Source organism: Elephantulus edwardii, unplaced genomic scaffold (assembly GCF_000299155.1).
Source record: "Elephantulus edwardii isolate Elephantulus edwardi_28Jun2011 unplaced genomic scaffold, EleEdw1.0 scaffold00107, whole genome shotgun sequence".
NCBI lineage: Eukaryota > Metazoa > Chordata > Mammalia > Macroscelidea > Macroscelididae > Elephantulus > Elephantulus edwardii.
The window spans coordinates 271,210-288,806 of NW_006399857.1; the positions used below are offsets into that span (position 1 = coordinate 271,210).

A 17,597-nucleotide genomic window follows, 5' to 3' on the forward strand; every position below is an offset into this window, starting at 1 on the left:
AGGCAATGCGATTGACACAGGATAGAGCAGGGTTTAGGGCTGTTGTACATAGGGTCGCTATGAGTCGCAAATGACTCGACGGCACATAGCAACAACAACAACTCACATACTTGGGGCATGTGGTCAGGAGGGACCAATCCTTGGAGAAGGACATCATGCTCAGAAGGGTGGAGGGACAACACAGGAGAGGAAGATGCTTTATGAGATGGATACAGTAATCAGGGCAATGGGCTAGGTATACCATAGTCAGTAAGACTGGCTCAGCACAGGGCCGACTTCAGAGCTATTGTACGTAGAGTTTCTATGAGTCACAGGAGATTCAAGGGCACATAACAAGAACAACAAGGAAAAAAGCATGAAGCAATATTAACCGCTGATAAAATACATTTCAGCATAAAAACCACCACAAAGGAAAGTAATTATATATAATACTTAAAGAGTCAATAGAACAAAAGGATATATCGTAATAAATATCTATGCACCAAATGATAGAGCTACAAAATATAAAAAGCGAATGTTAACAGAACTGAATAAAGAAAGAAACAACACCACAATAGTAGAAGTTGTTGTTGTTGTTAGGTGCCTTCAAGTCAAGTATGATGCATAGGGACCCTATGAACAAAAGATCTGAAATCAGTCCTGTCCTGCACCATCCTCACACTTCCTGACACAAGAGCCCACTGCAGCAGTCACCTTGTCATTTCACCTGGTTGAGGGTCTTCCTCTCCTACGCCAGCCCTCCACTCATCCCAGCATCATGTCGTTCTCCAAGAAATAGTACCTCCTATCAATATTTCCAAAGTATGTTAGCATCATCATTCATGCATCCAAAGAGCACTCTGGCTGCACTTTTCCCAAGACATATAAATTAATTTTCATGTCTGTCTCTAGAATGTTAAGTGCTCTTCTCAAACACCACAGCTCAAAGGCATCAATTATTTTTCTGTCATCCTTATTCATTGCCCAGGTCTCAGATGCATAGCTAGTAATCTCAAAGACCATGGCCTGAATCAGACTCACCTTTGTACTCAAACTGACATCATTACTCCTTAATAATTTGGAACATATAATGCACTGTGAAGTGCCTCAACCCCAAAATCATAGTTATTATTAGGTACTCTTGAGTTGGCTCCAATTCGTAGCTACTCTCTGTACAAGAGAACAAAATGCTGCCCCATCTTGTGTCATCCTCACAACCTGCTGAGTTTAAGCCTATTTTTTCAGGCACAATGTCAATCCATCTCCTTTATCATCTTCTGCTTTTCCAAGCAGAGCATACTCTAGAGACTGACACCTCCTGATAGTTTTAGAAATATGTTGTAAAAATATAATGGTTACTATGCTTAGAGAGTCTATAACTCAGAAATTCAATAGGTCAAGCAGTGACAACTTATGTCTGCTCCATAATGTCTATGGTTTCATATGGGAAATATCTAATGACTAAGGTGTCTCAAAAGGTTATTTTTGTTGCTAGGTGCTGTCAAATCAAGTACAACTCATAGCAATCTTATGAAAAATAGAGCTTAATCAGGTCCTCTCCTGTGCCATCCTTATAATTCTCAACACACATTGTATCAGTCCATCTTGTTGAGAGAGTTTCCTCTCCTTCACTGACCCTCCAACTTTTTTTTTCTTTTCCCTGCCTCTTTTTAAACAGTCCCTCCGTAAGGACTATTCACTTAGCTTTGTATCCAAAGACGAAATTTGTAGGTGAAAGGAGTTAGCCTTCGTTACAGACTGGTTAATTTCAGGGTCGAAAATATGGAACGCTTCACGAATTTGCGTGTCATCCTTGCGCAAGGGCCATGCTAATATTCTCTGTATCGTTCCAATTTTAGTATATGTGCTGCTGAAGTGAGCACGACCCTCCAACTTTTCAAGAATGATGTTCCTTTCCAAGAAATAGCATCTCCCAACAATATTTCCAATATATGTGAGTTGAAGCTTTAACATCTTTACCTCCAAGGAACATTGTGATTGCATTTTGTCCAAGACATATTTATTTGTTCTTTTAGCAATCCCTGGGATATTTAGTATTCTCTCCAACACCACAACTCAAAGGCATCAGTTCTTCTGTCATTCTTACTCATTGTCCAGCTCTAAGATGCATAACAGGTGTTTGGAAAGACTATGACTTGAATCAGGCACATCTTAGTCTTTCAACTGACATAATTGCTCTTCAGGACCTTAAAGTGATCCTCAACAGCAGACCCCAATTCTATACTTTTGTGGATCACCTGAGTGCTATTTCTAAGGGTACTGACTGTAGACCCAAGCAAGATGAAGTAATCGACAACTTCCATCTTTTCTCCATCCATTGTGCTGGTGCTTATTAGTCCAGTAGTGAGGAGTTTATGTTTTTGATGTTGAGATATAATCCATATTAAAGGCTGAACTTCTTGATCCTCTGCAGCAAACACTACAGGTCTTTTAATTTTCATTGAGCAAGGTTGTGTCATCTCTATAAAAGAGGTTGTTGACTGGAGCCTTCCTCCAATTCTGATGCCATGTTCTTCTTCATAGAATCCATCTACATGACTTATTTGCTCAGAAAACAAATTAAATAGTTATGGAGAGAGAATACAGCCCTGACATAAACCTTTCCTAATTTTGAACCATGTAAACTTTCCTTGTTATGATCACAAGACAGCTTTTGGTCATAGATTTTGTATAAGCATAATTAGATGTTCTTCTTAAGATTAGCCATAGTTTGTTATGATCCACACAGTCAAATGTCTTTGTATGGTCAATTAAACACAGATAGATATTCTTCTGGTGTTCTCTGCTTTCAGCCAAGATACATCTGATATCAGCAATAATATCCCTGGTGCAATGACCTCTTGTAAATCCAACTTGAACTTCTGACAGTTCTCTGTTAATGTACTGTTCTAACGATTTTATGATAATCTTTCAGCAAGACTTCCCTTGTCTGTGATATAAATGTTATTGTTTGATAATTTCTATATTCTGTGGGATCACCTCTTTTTGGAATGAGAACAAATATGAATGTCTTCCAGTTAGTTGGCTGGTCCAGTAGCTATCTTCCAAATTTCTTGGCACACGCTAATGAATGTGATCAGGGTTGCATGTGTTTGTTGAAACATGTCAATTGGTATCCCATAAATTCCCAGAGCCTTAATGTTTATGAAAACCTTCAATGCAGCTTGAACTTCTTCATCACCATTGGTTCTTTAGCATATACTACTTTCTGAAATATACTACTTCCTTTCAGTTGATTCATCAGTTGATGAATTATTTTTTATAAAATGACTCTGTGTATTCCCTTAACCTTACTGTGTATTCCTGGATCATTCAAAATTTCCCCCCATAGCTTCTCTCATCATTGCAACTCAAGGCTTGAGTTGGTTTTTCCCCCAGTTATTTCAGTTTGAGAAATGCCAAATGATTTCTTCTTTTTTTATTCTCCAGCTCCAGCTCTTTGCAGATTTCATTATAAATAGCTTGCTTTCTTGAGCTGCACTTTGAAATCTTTTTCTCATCTATTTTACTTCAGCATCTCTTCCCTTTATTTTGGTTTCTCAATACTCTAGTGAAATTTTTATGGTCTCTTCTGATACCATTTTTTCCTTTCTCCTCTGTGTTTGTAATAACTTTTTTCTCTCCATGAATGATATCTTTAATATCATCCCACAACTCATCTGGTCGTCAATCCTTTGTGTCCAATGCCTCAAACCTGTTCTTGAGAGATTGTGTTGTTGTTCGACCATGATTCATGGTGACCTTATGAACAATAGCTCTGAATCTTGCGCTATCCTTAGCCAACTTCACTGTCTCTGACACATCTGAACCCTGTTGCCACAGTCACTGTGTCAATTCATCTCAACCAGGGTCTTTCTGTCTTGTGCTGACTTTCTACCCTTCCGAACATGATGTCCTTCTCCAAGGACTGGCCCCTCTGACAACATGCCCAGCATGTCCAAATCTACTATTAAGAGAATAGATACTGTCTAATCAGTTCTGATTCACAGAAAGGCTATATATAACACAATGAAACAATGTCATCCTCAAATCTTTACTATGTTTGAAATCATAATAAAGTGTCACCACTGTAGGAAAGTGGCAACCACTGTGTGAGCTCATCTTGTTGAACATCTTCCTCTTTATTGCTGGCCCTCTAATATATCAAGCATGGTGTCTTCCTTCAGAAACTCTGCTGTTGATAACATGCTCAAAGTTTGTGGGATGAAGTTTCACCATTCTTGCATCTAAGAAACATTTTGCCTGTACTTCGTCCAAGACAAATTTATTTATTCTTCTAGCAATTTGTGATATATTTCATGTTCTTTGCCACCACCATAATCCAAAGGCATTAGTTCTTCTTTGATCTTCTTAATTGTCCAGCTTTTGCATTTATTCCAGGCAGTTGAAAATACTATGGCTTGAGTGAGGCACCTCTTACTCTTCAGAGTGACATCTCAAATGTTCATCTGAAAGTTCTTTCTGGTACCTAGGCTGGAATGACTTGGATTGAACTTAGTTGAAGTTATTTACCTAGGAGAACAATCCATGTGGTCTCTCTATATAGCTTGCACTCCTCACAATAAGGTAGCTATGTTCTAAGATTTTATTTTGGAAATCACATAATGTTTATGCATTCATACTTTGTTAATTGGTAGAATTGTAAATCTGTCCAGATTCAAAGAAGCAGAGACACAGACTCCACCTTTAACGAAGTGTCACAGAATTGATAGTGAGTTGCATTGCTAATCCAAAGGGCACGCCCCTCTGGTGGTTTGAATCTACCAGTGGCTTCAAGGGAGGAAGATGAGCACTCTCTTCCTGTGTGAATTAAAGCCTTAGAATAACCCGATCGAGGGTCGGTTATGACTCAATTCTGACTCAACAGCAGTGAACTGAGCTTCTTTTCTTTTAAATATAGTAAAGAGAGTCTCTTTGTATCCTTGAGCTTGATTTTTATATATGGAGAAAAGACTATTTAGATGTATATTGCTAGTTTAAATAATGAATAGTAATTTTTTCTTGCATTTTCTAATTTTTGAAATGTGTTTTAGCTGTAAAACTATACGTAAATGCCAATGTGCTTGCAAGGAGTCATTCTTTTTGAAAAATTATTTTTTTTATATTGGTTTGCACACAAAACTAGTTAACATGTGTTTGATTCATGTTCATTGTGCTTCACATATTCCTTCATTTACATTGTGTTTTATACAAACCTTCCAATATACTATGTTTTATAAAATTAGTCACTACTGAACTAGTCCCACTATTCCCTTGTCTTTTCAGGTCCCTATTTAGATCCATCCCAATTCCTTCACTCCTCCTTCTTCCTGTCAAACTCTGTGACCCTAAGATTCCCCCTCTCTACACCCTCAGCCCCCCCTGCTGCTTCCCCTTACCCTTTTGGATTTTTATCCACATCTTAGTAGTTATATTTTTACAACAATGGTCTTATGCACTATTTGTCCTTATGAGGTTGAGTTAGTTCTCTCAGCATAATGCTTTCTAGTCTCTTCCATGTTATTTAGTATTTTTTAAAAAGAATTACTCCTGAGTGCTGCATGGTATTCCATCATATGAATATACCACCATTTCAACCAGATGTATTGATACAGTGATTGTGGCAATGGGCTCTAATGTGTTAGGTGTGAGAATGGCACAGGATAGACAGAGTTTAGATATATTTTTAGTAGGATCACTATGGGTTGTACGAGATTCTCTATACTGACATCATTGCTTCTCAGCACTCTGGAGAAGTCCCTGACAGCAGATTTTCCCAGTGCATTTCATCTTTTGATTTCTTGACCTCTGATGCCAAGAGTGTTGAAATTGTTAACAACTCAGTCTTATCTCCATCTATCATGGTGCTACCACTTGTCCCAGTGGTGAGAATTTCTTCCATCTTTTGCAGTTTCTTTCATAACGGTTCATGTGCTTTCACATTCATCTTTTTCTCCGGGCGCTCTGTCTCTGGAGTAGTCATTTTATTTATGACTTTCACTCTTTCTTTCATAATTTGCATCTTTTTCCATAGCTGTTCACATAACACCACATCAGTGATTGCATATCTCTGGGGTATTCACTTTATTCATGATTTACATCCATCTTTTGGAACACCTTAGTCTTTAATCTGACACCATTGCTCTTCAGGACTTTAGTGAGGTCTCTGATAGCAGACCTTCCCAGTGCTATACATCTCCAGATTTCCTGAATCCTTGAACCAACGGTGTTGTTTATGGATCCAAGAAAGATGAAATAATTGACAATTTATTTATTTATTTTTTTTTAAGAGAACAAAGTTTTTTTGGGGGGGTTTGTTTTTTTTTTTAAGAGAACAAAGTTGGTGTTTTTTTTTTTTTACAATTTAAATCATTGAGATATAATCCAAATTGAAGTCTACAGTCTTTGATCCTCTGTAGCAGGCACCTCAAAGTTCCTCCTTTCTTTCAACAAATAAGATTTTGTCATCTGAAAAATGCAGGTTGTTGACGAGTCTTCCTCCAACCCTGATGCTACAATCTTCTTCATAAAGCCTAGCTTCTCTAAAGATTTGTTCAAAAAATATGCCCATAGAGGAAGCCAAAATCATGTCATAGATAACTTGCCATGAAGGCTTTGGATGGATGACCTGGAACAATTCTTCTCACCTCTGTGAATGTCTATCATACTGAATCTCTTTTTGTAATAAGTTTGTCAGAGGCTACAAAACTTAAAAAGAGGTTAGCCTCATAGTTGATTTAACTCATAGATATTACTCATGTCCTGCTTCCAGATAGTGATAATTCCTACTCAGAGTAATCAACCTGTTTGAAATTTTAAAGTCTCTTAATTAAGTCTCATATTTCATATTGAGCAGATACTGTGGGATGTCCTGTGTAGCGTTGTTCAGCTTGTTGTCCCAAAGTATGAGGCCAATCTACCAATATGTAAGTCCCTCCCATCATGTTTGATCTGTCGTAATTTTCTGAGAATAAAAATTCAGCAAGTAAAATTACTGATTCAAAGATAAAGGTTTTTTTTGAAGTGACGTGTAAAGTGTCAAGACGTATTTCCCAATAGGTAATTTTTATTTCAATATTCACTTATGTTACTTGGGCTGCCTTTTCTGCTTCACCCTTGCTGACATCGTTACCTGTTGTGAGTTTCCCTGGAGCTGGCTCAAACTTACAGTGGTCTTATCTATTACAGAATGAAGTGTGGCCCGATCCTGCTGGGTCTTCATGAGTTTTGCTGTGGTTGAATCCATTGTTAGGACTCCACTGAGAGTTTGCCTTGATTTCACTGACCCTCCACTTTACCAAACATGTTCTCTTTTTCTAGCAACTGGCCTTTCCCAATGTGTCCAGAGTAAGCAACTTAATGACAAGGAGTTGAGTTTTGATGAAAACTTTCTTTCATTTGTAATTACTGTTTATATTCTCCTTCAAAGTCTTGCGACAAACACTGAATTTGAATTTAAGCAACTGTAACAGAACACCATTAAACTGAACAGATTTCCAGAATTAGAAGAGTGAGGCCCGGCCAGGGAACTAGAACAATATTGTCTTTACAGGCATGTGATTTCACCTTTCTTGTTTTATGTGGTTCCTCATTCCTTGTCTATTCCAATTAGAAGAGAGCCACTAAAACTCACTTTAAGCATGATGATAATATGAAGTCAATTTGCAAAGGGTGAAAAATAACAAAGCACCGAGCAGAACTCTTCACTCAGAGCATTCTCATGTGTTAGGTTTGAGCCTTTCTTCATGGCTGAGTTAATCACTCTGAAAATCAGAATCATTAATTATCACTGAGTCAGCTATCACCTATTTCCTCCCTCTTGTTATGTTGTTAGATGCCATCAAATCGCCTGTCTCTCATAGTGACCTCATGCATATTAGCTTTGAACTCTTCCCTGTCTTGAGCCAATCTCATTATCTCCGATAGACCTAATCCTATTTCTCTAGTCACTGAGTCAATCCATCTCATCCTGGGTCTTCCTCTCCTATGCTGTCCCTCCACCTTTCCAAGCATGATGTCCTTCTCCAAGAATCAGTCTCTCCTGTCCAAATACTCAAAGTATGTGAGACGAAGCTTCAAAATCCTTGCCTCCAAGGAGCAGCTTGTTTTTACCCTCTCCAAGAGAGACTTTTTTGTTCTTCTGGCAGTCTACAGTATGTCCAACGCTCTTCTCCAGCACCACAACTCAAAGGCATCAGTCTTTTTCATTCTTAGTTATTGCCAATTCTTTGATGCATAGCAAGTAATTGCAAAGACCATGGCCTGGATTAGGTGCACCTTAGTCTCCAGACTGACATCATTGCTCTTCAGTACTTTAGAGAAGTCCCTGACAGCAGATTTACCTAGTGCAATTTGTCTTTTGATTTCCCGACTGCTGGTGCTAAGAGTGTTGACTGTGGAACCAAGCAAGCTGAAGTTGCTAACAATCTCAATCTTTTCTATCATGATGCTGCCAATTGGCCCAGTGGTGAGAATCTTTGTTTTCTTAATGCTGAGTTTCAGTCCATATTGAAGGCTGAAGTCCCTGAGTTTCTGCAGCAAATGCCTCATGTTCTCCTTAGTTTTAGCAAGCAAGGTCGTGCCATCTATATAACATAGGTTGTTGAATAATCTTTCTCCAATCCTGATGCCACATTCCTCCTCATAAAACTCAGCCTCCTGAATGATCTGTTCTGAAATTTCATCTCTGTCATCTGAAAAACTGGGTTAATGTCCATATAAATCTTGTTTGAGAAAAACATAAATTGATTATTTCTGCTGTGATCCTAGGTTACTGCAAGATTCTCATCATTTTTACTGCTTTTGCTGTGACATCTGGTCCAGAGTTCAGCCTATACTATTTAACATTGATCTACACCATGTCTGTTGTTTGAGCTTCATAGGTATTTTCTTTTTCTTTTCTAGATTGGAACGAATATTTCATATCCTGCTCTGAATGCTATTGCCAGCCCAAGAATTGTTGACCTTGCTCATCCAAGGATCAAGCTAGAGGGTCTGTGCTATGAGAGAGAAAGAAGTGAAGTGCCTATCCGCCCTGTAAGATATCACTGCCTTGGCATTCTTAGTTTACTTACTTCTTGCTCCTAACGTGTTACTTTGCCTCTACAGGGAATAGCCCAAAGTCATCAGAAAAGAGAATCTTAAAAGAGTAGTCTGTTGCAAGGGAAAAAAGACTTAACCTGCCTGATAGGGGAAAAAGGAAAGAGAGAAGGCAAAGAGCATGAACTTAGAATTACTAAGAGCTGAGCTCAATACAAGCCTCATCATTACTATACCTCACTTATGCCGGGACAGTCACAATCTTCCTGATCTTCATTCAACTGCTATTAATGTCTGCTTTGTGTTTGGTACTGTTACCCCGGTGGTTAGTGTTGCTGAAGACAGACAAGCAGTAAATAAGTAAATAGATGGGGTAACGTCTGCTAAAATAAGCAGTATGAAGACCATAAGGAGCTCTGGCGACACAATGGTTAAATATTGGACTAAAACTAGATTAGCAGTTTGAAGTCACCCAGCATCAATGCAGGAAGAAGACCAGGTGATAGGTTTCTGTACAGATTGTAACATGGAACCCCTATGGAGCAGTTCTACTCCATCTCATGTGGTTGCTAGGAGCCAAGATTGACTCAACTCAAGATATCCAACGACAACATAAGATAGACGATGACAGTGACATGACGATGAGTGGGGGTAGGAAATATGTTCTACTTGACGTAAGGCCTCACTAAAGAAGGGACATTTGAGAGCTGAAACCAGAATGACAAGGAGCCAGCATGTGAAGATTTGGGAGGAGAACATTCTAGTAAAGGAAAGAACATAAGCCAACAGCTTAAAGTTGAGGTGAACTTGAAGTTGGGTAGAGGAAGTTGAGCAAGAGGAGAGCAGTGATATAATGCCTACTCAGAGGTCTGTATAAGGCGGGAACTCTGGTGGCTTAGTGGTAAGAAGCTGTGCTGCAATCCCTAAGGGATGTGGTTCAAATCCACCAGCCACTTCACAGGAGAAGGATAGGCAGTCTCCTCCCATGTGACTAATTGTCTCTGAAAACCCACCAGAGGGTCAGCTATAGCTTGGTTCCAGTTCTATGGTACACAACAACAAGAATAACAACAATAATATTATGTCTTAGATTTGACAAAAACATTTCACAGTTTGATTATTCTTAAATGGCACACAGAGCAACAACAACAGAGATCTATTTTGATGAATAATGCAGGTAAAGGGCCTAGCACAGAGCCTGAAACATTAAATGATTCCCTTTCCTCTTTGACACTCTCTCCCAACTTTGTACCCTATGCCAGTTGGACAATGACAAAGGAGGTAAGACCAATCTCTGGGAACCACTGTGGGAGTCTTGGTGGGGTGGAAACTTGAGAATCTATTATGCAAATAGGTCTTACTGGAGATTAGGAAAGAAAATCAGGCTGGTAAATAAAACGTTTAGGAGAGTGTCTTGGTTTTGCTGAAATGATTTACCTTGTGACTTCCCATCAAATAATTTTATTCCCAGTGGTTTTGTTATGTAAAAATAAGAATAGGTATTCTTCTTTAATTACTAGAATTGCTGAGAATTAGAAAAACTGAAAGTCTCAGAAGAATAGTGGTATCACTGTCGATCATTCTCTTAGAACCTAAAACAAATCTATACCAATGCAATATAGAAACCCTTCAGGACTCTTGAGTCGTGTTCTGACTCTCATTGTCAAGTTACTGCATACTCACAGCTGACCCTCCAGTGGGTTTCCAAGGTTGTTCATTGTACAAAGGAAGACTGCGTATCTTTCTCTCCCAGAGCCACGAGTGGATGGGGAATGCTTGGGAGATGAGGCCTTTGGATATGCAACACTCCCAGCACTCTAGGCTACCAGATCAGTGTTCATCTTAATTCTTTTGAAGGAATACTTAAGATAGTTAAATGTCACCCTTAATATTTTACCAAATAAAACAACATACTAGAAAGATAGTCTGACAGATGGTGTTCTTAGAGTAAGACCAAACAGAACCAAACAGTTAGTCAATATATAGTTATTCCATACGTACAATGTAACAGTTGTTGTTCTTGTTGTCTGTCAGTTGAATCAGAGTTGACTCATAGCAGACCCTACAAGGGGTTTTCAGAGGCAATAAATCACGTGGGAGGAGATTGTTCATCCTTCTCCTGCAGGTAACAATTGTTGTTTTGAGTACCATTGAGTTGGAGTTGATACATAGCTGATCCTACAATGGGTTTTCTGAGGTAGTTTAATTGCACGGAAGGAGATTTCCCATCTTTCTCCAGAAGAGAGATTTGTTGGATTTGAGCCATGTGCCTTTGGGATTCCAGCTCAGTTTCTTACCACTAGGTCACCAGTGCATTTAACAATAGGCTAAAATATATCAGCAATTATGAGGAAGGTACAGAATAGGGTTCAGATCCATTTTTTCACAGAGTTACTATGAGTCAGACTCAACAGCATCTAACAACAAAAATAATTACGTAACAGAGCCCATTTTAGAATTTGGCAAGTAAGTACTTTTCTCAAACAACTTATATTCTTTTGAGAAGAAGTAGACACTAAATAAGTGATGTTGCAAGGAGGGACCAGTCCTTGGAGAGGGACAGCATGTTTGGGAGAGTGGAGGGACAGCGCAGGAGAGGAAGACCCTTGATGAGATGGATCAATTCTGTGATTGGGGCGGTGGAAATGAGTGTGTTGGAGACACCAAGGTTGGCACAGGATAGAGCAGTGTTTAGGGCTCTTGTACATAGGGTTGCTATGAGTCGCAGGCAACTCAATGGCACATAACTACAACAATAATTCAGATATTAGGGCTTAGCGCTATGAAGGAGCTAAAGTAAGTCCTGTAGAAGAGGGTAATTAGAAAGGGCTGATTTCTCTTCTTTGGTCAGAGAGGAACGGAATGTGTGATGTTTAAATGGAGACTTGAAGGAAGAGAAGCATCCAGTCATGCTAAAAGTGAGGGACAAAGTTGCAGGCAGGACTAGGCAGTGCAGAGGCCCTGAGATGGAAAGAGCTGGCCAGAGAGATCTCTGGACACTGGGTCTTTGCTGATCAAAGAGATGGAGAAAGGAACGAGACAGAGACTTGTGGTAGCCAGCAGATCATATGAGTCCTGGTAGGCTTTAGTGAAGATTCTGATTGGCATTCTTAGTGTGATGGGAAGCTACATGAACATTTTAAAGTATGGGGATGATGTGACATGACTGGAGGTAGGCATTAGAAAGTACTTACTTCATAGAGTTCTCATGATGAATAAGTGAGCTTGGTGCCGTTAGCAGCTGTGTGGTCAGTTTTTGACTCAAGGGCACCCCATGAACAGCCACGGTAGGGAGCTCTAGTAGCTTAGTCCATAAGGAGAGTTGTGCTGCTAACTCAAAGGCCACACCTCCCTGGTGGTGCATATCTACCAATGGCTCTGGAGTGAGACGAGCCATTTACTCCCTTGCAACTTACAAGTTCAGAAACCTTGTAAAGGGTCAGATGTGAGTCAGCACCATCTTGATGGCAATGAGAAAGAGTGAGTGGCATCCTCCCTGTCAGTTGTAGATTAGACCATTTGTGATGGGGGGGAAAAATCAGTGGCTGATTTTCAAAGTAATTGTCAGGTCTTTCCTACTAGCCCATTGTCATTTGGAAGCGCTTGAAATCTGTCCAGCATCATAGCATTGTGTGAGCTATTGACAGACTGGTCATATTTGAGGTCATTGACCAAGAATTGAATTCCAATTTTCCTGCCTTGAAGGCACAAATTCTAATGGTACAAATAGCTGATGCTCTCAGACTAACCAAAATCTAGAAGTTTGAGGCCTCCATGTCTTGTGAGAAAGATGTGGTTATCAAACTGGGAAAAACTAGCAATTGAAAACTCTGTGGATATCAGTTCCACTCTGAAACACATGGGTTGCAATGACTTGGAGATGACTTGACAGTAAGTGGTTTCAAGAGAGCATACTTTGGTAAAGCAGTTAGTAGAATGTCTGGCTGAAATTACATACACAGTAAAGCTTCATTCTCTCCCCAAGTTACTGCTATTCAAAGAATAGGTTGCAGAGGAGCAAGAATGGGAGCAACAATCCCAGTTAGGAGTTGGTTGCAGTGATATAGACGGTAAATGAAAATATTTTTACTATGGATAATATAATATTTTGACTAAGGATATGCCAGTACTGATAGCCAAAGTGTAGTGCCTTTTGGAGCATATTTTTGAGTGTCTTTGTTTCCACTGTAGATAACCACTGCTGCCATGCAAGCTACAGCTAGTCCTCGAATAACAGCTCTAGCTAAGGGCAAGTCTCTTCCCGAAGACTATTTACCAGCCCGTGATGTCTACTGGCCAGTATCTTATGCTGCCACCCATTCCAAACTTTCTTCCAGAATTCGGGAGCTAGCCAACCCAAATTCGAGGTATGTCAATTTACAGCTGCACCACTTACCTATCAGTTTGCCATGCCATGACAGCTTGTGTATTGCTCCGATGCTGGAGGCTATGCCATCAGTATTTAAAATACTAGACGGAGGGGGGAGGGGTTTGTGCGGGGAGAAGGGTGCAACAATGAATGAATGGAATCCCAAAATCTCTGTAGATGTTCATTGAAATGAAAAATAAACAACCTAAATTAAAAAAAAAATACTAGAAGTGTCACCTATGGTGGAGGCTTCACTGGAGCTTCCAGACTAACATGTACTAAGAAGTAGGACTGGCCATCCACTTCTGAAATAACAGATCTTCAAAATCCCTATGAATAACAGAAGAATGTTGTTGGCTATAGTGCTGGAAGATAAGCCCCTTAGCTTGGAAGGCACTCAAAATGCAACGAGGGAAGAGTTGCCTGCTCAAAACAGAATCTACCCTAATGCCATGGGTAGCAGAAAGCTTTTACCCAGAGAAGGACTTCATTTGCTGATATGGCAAGAATCAAAAGAAAAAGAAATAACAGCAAACATCTATTTTTAACTAGAACATGGAATTTATGAAGTAGGACTCTGGGAAAATTGGAAGTTGTACAAAATGAAATGGAACACATAGAGGTCTAGATCCTAGACATGAATGAGATGAGACAGGCTGGTATTGGCCATTTGCAACCAATCATATGATTTATTATGCTATGCTGGGAATGACAAATTTAAGAAGAGTGGCCTTGCATTCATAATCAAAGAGAAGATTTCAAGAGATATCCTAAAGTGCAATAATGTCAAGTGATAGGATAATGTCCATACACATACAAAGATAATATGTTATTACAATAATTATTTAAATCTATGTACCAATCACTAAAATGAAATATGAAAATAAATCAAGGATTTCTACTAACTTTTACAGTCTGAAATGGATTGAATTTGTGATCAAGATGCATTAATATTAATTGGTGACTGGGATGCAAAGTTAGAAACCAAGGTGAAGGACTAGTAGTTTGAAAATATGGCTTTTGTGACATAAATGAGGCCAGGGATCCCACAATAGAATTTTGTGCAATGAATTATTGATTCATTACAAATTTTTTTTTAAATCATAAATAATTTTATACACATAGACCTCACCTGCTGGAATACATAGAAAACAAATTGCCTATATCTGAGAAAGAAAGTGGAGAATCTCACGATCAGCAGTCAAAATAAGGCAGAAGACCCACTGTGGAATAGATCATCAATTACTGATATACAAATACAAAATGAAACAGGAAAAAAATCAAAACCGGTCAAAAAGAGCCAAAATATAACCTTGAAATTTATCCTACCTGAACTTAAAAATCATCTTAAAGATAGATTTGATAAACTGGACACTGAAGACTTGTGACTTAGTTGTGGAATGACATCAAGGACATCATCTATGAAGAAAGAAAAAGGCCATTACAAAGGCTGGAAAGAAAGAAGAAGAAGCCAAAACAAATGTCAGAAGAGACTCTGAAACTTACTCTTCAATACAGAAAAGCCAATATGAAGGGAAGAAACGATGAAGTAAGAGACAGTTTGTTGTTGTTGATTGCCTTAGAGTCAAGCATGACTCATAGTGACCCTATGAAGAAAGGCCTGAAGCCCCTTTCTAGCCATTACCATTTATCAAAGTTCACAGAGTTTCTAGAGGCATGTTTATTTATGAAGTGGATGCCACTCCTGCTTCCAAACCTGTCATAATATTTTATTGTTGTTATGTGCCATTGAGTCGCCTGTGATGAATAGCGACCCCTGTGTACAGCAGCTCTGAACCCTTCCCTGTCCTGATCCAGTTTCACTAATTCTGACACACCAACTCTCATTGCCTCAGTTACTGTATCAATCCATCTCATATGGGGTCTTCTTCTCCTACTCTGTCCGTCACCCTTCTGATGTCCTTCAAGGACTGATCTGTCCTGGTCACTTGCCCAAAGTAAGTGAGGCAGAACTTCAAAATCCTAGCCTCTAAGGAGAGACTTGATTTCACCCTCTCCAAGACAGACCAATTTGTTTCCTTGGCAGTCCATGATATGTTTAAGACTCTTCTCCAGTACCACAACTTGAAGACATCTATTGTTCTTCTGTTATCGTTAGTCATTGTCCAACTCTCTGAAGCATAACAAGTAATTTGAGAAGATTATGGCCTGGAGTAAGTGTACCTTTGTATCTAGGCTGACATTATTGATCTTCAGCACTCTGGAGAGGTCCAAGACAGCAGATTTCCCTGATGTAGTTCGTCTCCTCTTGATTTCCTGACTGCAGGTGTTAAGAGTGTTGATTGTGGATCCGAGCAAGCTGTAATTGCTAACAACCTCAATCTTCTCCATCTATTACGGTGCTGCCAGTTGGCCAGTACTGAGAATTTTTGTCTTCTTGATGTTGAGCTTCAGTCCATACTGAAGACTACAGTCCTTGACATTTTGCAGCAAGAGCTTCAGATCTTCCTCAGTTTCAGCAAGCAAGGTTGTGTTATCTTCATATCCTATGTTCTAAATGAGTCTTTCTCTAATCCTGATGCCACACTCTTCCTCATAAAGCCCTGCTTCCAGAATGATTTGTTCTGCATACAGATTGAAAACATATGTGGATAGGATGCATCCTCCACACACTCCTTTCCTTATTTTGAACCATGCAGTGGTTCCTTACTCTGTGCTGAGGACTGCTTCTTGGTCCAAGTATAGGTTTTGTATAAGCATGATCAAGTGATCCACATTTTCTTCAAGGTTAGCCACAATTTATTGAGATCCACACAGTCAAATGCCTTTGCATAGTCAATGATACTCACTGACATTCTTCTGATACTCCCTGCTTTCTGCCAAGACCCATCTGACATTGGCAATAATGTCCCTAGTGCCACAACCTCTTCTAAACCCAGCTTATATTTCAGGGAATTCTCTCTCAATGTACTGTTCAAGTCTTTTCTAGATAATCTTCAGCAGGATTTTGCTAGTGTGTGATAGTGATAATGTTTGATAATTTCCACACTCTGTCAGGTCACCTTTTTTAGGAATGGGAATAAATACGGATTTCTTCCAGTCAGTTGGCTAAGCAGTTGACCTCCAGATTTCTTAGCACAACTTGGTGAGCATATGCAGAGCAGCTCTGTTTGCTGAAATATGTCAATTGGTATTCCATCAATTCCTTGCGCTTTATTTTTTGCTAAGACCTTCAGAGCAGCCTGCACTTCCTTCTTCATCACTGTTGCCTCTTGATCATATGTTGTTTCTTTAAATTCTTCTGTGTCAGACAATTCTTTTTGGTACAGTGACTCTGTATACTCCTTCCATCTGCTTTTAATGCTTCTTGAATCATTCAGTATTTTGCCCATAGTATCCTTAAACATTGCAACTTGTGGCTTGAATTTATTCTTTATTTCTTTCAGCTTAAGAAATGCTGAGTGAGTTTGGCCCTTTTAATTTTCTGACTTCATCTCTTTGCACATTTCATTATAATATTTTGTCTTGTCTTCCTAAGCAACCTGTTGAAATCTTCTACTCAGCTCTTTAATTTCTTGATTTCTTCCCTTTGTTTTGGCTTCTCGGCACTCTCGTGCAATATTCAGATTCTCTTCTGACATCCATTTTGGTCTTTTCTTCTTCCTTTGTAGTTCTCTCAGGGAGGAGTAAAAGGGAATAGCAAAGGACATTCTGACAAAGGAGATCAGTCAGAACTGTTTTTGACGGGGACTATGGCAATATGACAATGGAAGCCGACCCTCAGGGAATGTGGCTATATGACAATAAAAACATAGACTCTCAAGGAATAGCCAACCGGAATCCTTCTGATCATACAGAGAGTTTTGGAAGTATTTCTGTGAACATATTTTGCTTAATCAGTTATATTTGTTTGATTATATATAAAGGATGAAGAGAACAAAAAACAAGCAAGAATGAATCCTGAAGAAAAGAAATCATGCTCGTCTTGATGACCACAAAATTATGATTTAAACAAAATAGGGGAAATGTAGAAAGCCAAATGTCAAATTTGATATTAATAATAAACCAAATGCAATATCAGGATAGGTTGTTGTTGTTGTTTTGTACCGTCGAGTTGCTTCCGACTCATAGCAACCCTATGTACAACAGCCCTAAACTCTGCTCTGTCCTGTGCCAGTCGCACTGTCTCCGACACACCCATCCTGATTACCCCAGTTACTGAATCAATCCACCTCATAGAGGGCCTTCC

The 17,597-nt window shown here is 39.2% G+C and overlaps 1 protein-coding gene across 1 annotated transcript in view; it reads left to right on the forward strand.

Annotated features, from left to right (window-relative positions):
- Positions 1 to 17,597, forward strand: part of THEGL (theg spermatid protein-like) — a 101,636-nt gene that overhangs the window by 69,977 nt on the left and 14,062 nt on the right. Inside the window, exons 7-8 of the mRNA XM_006891971.1 lie at positions 8,884 to 9,015; positions 13,210 to 13,385. Of these exons, the coding sequence (XP_006892033.1) occupies positions 8,884 to 9,015; positions 13,210 to 13,385 (308 nt within the window). The remainder of the gene's footprint in view (positions 1 to 8,883; positions 9,016 to 13,209; positions 13,386 to 17,597) is intronic.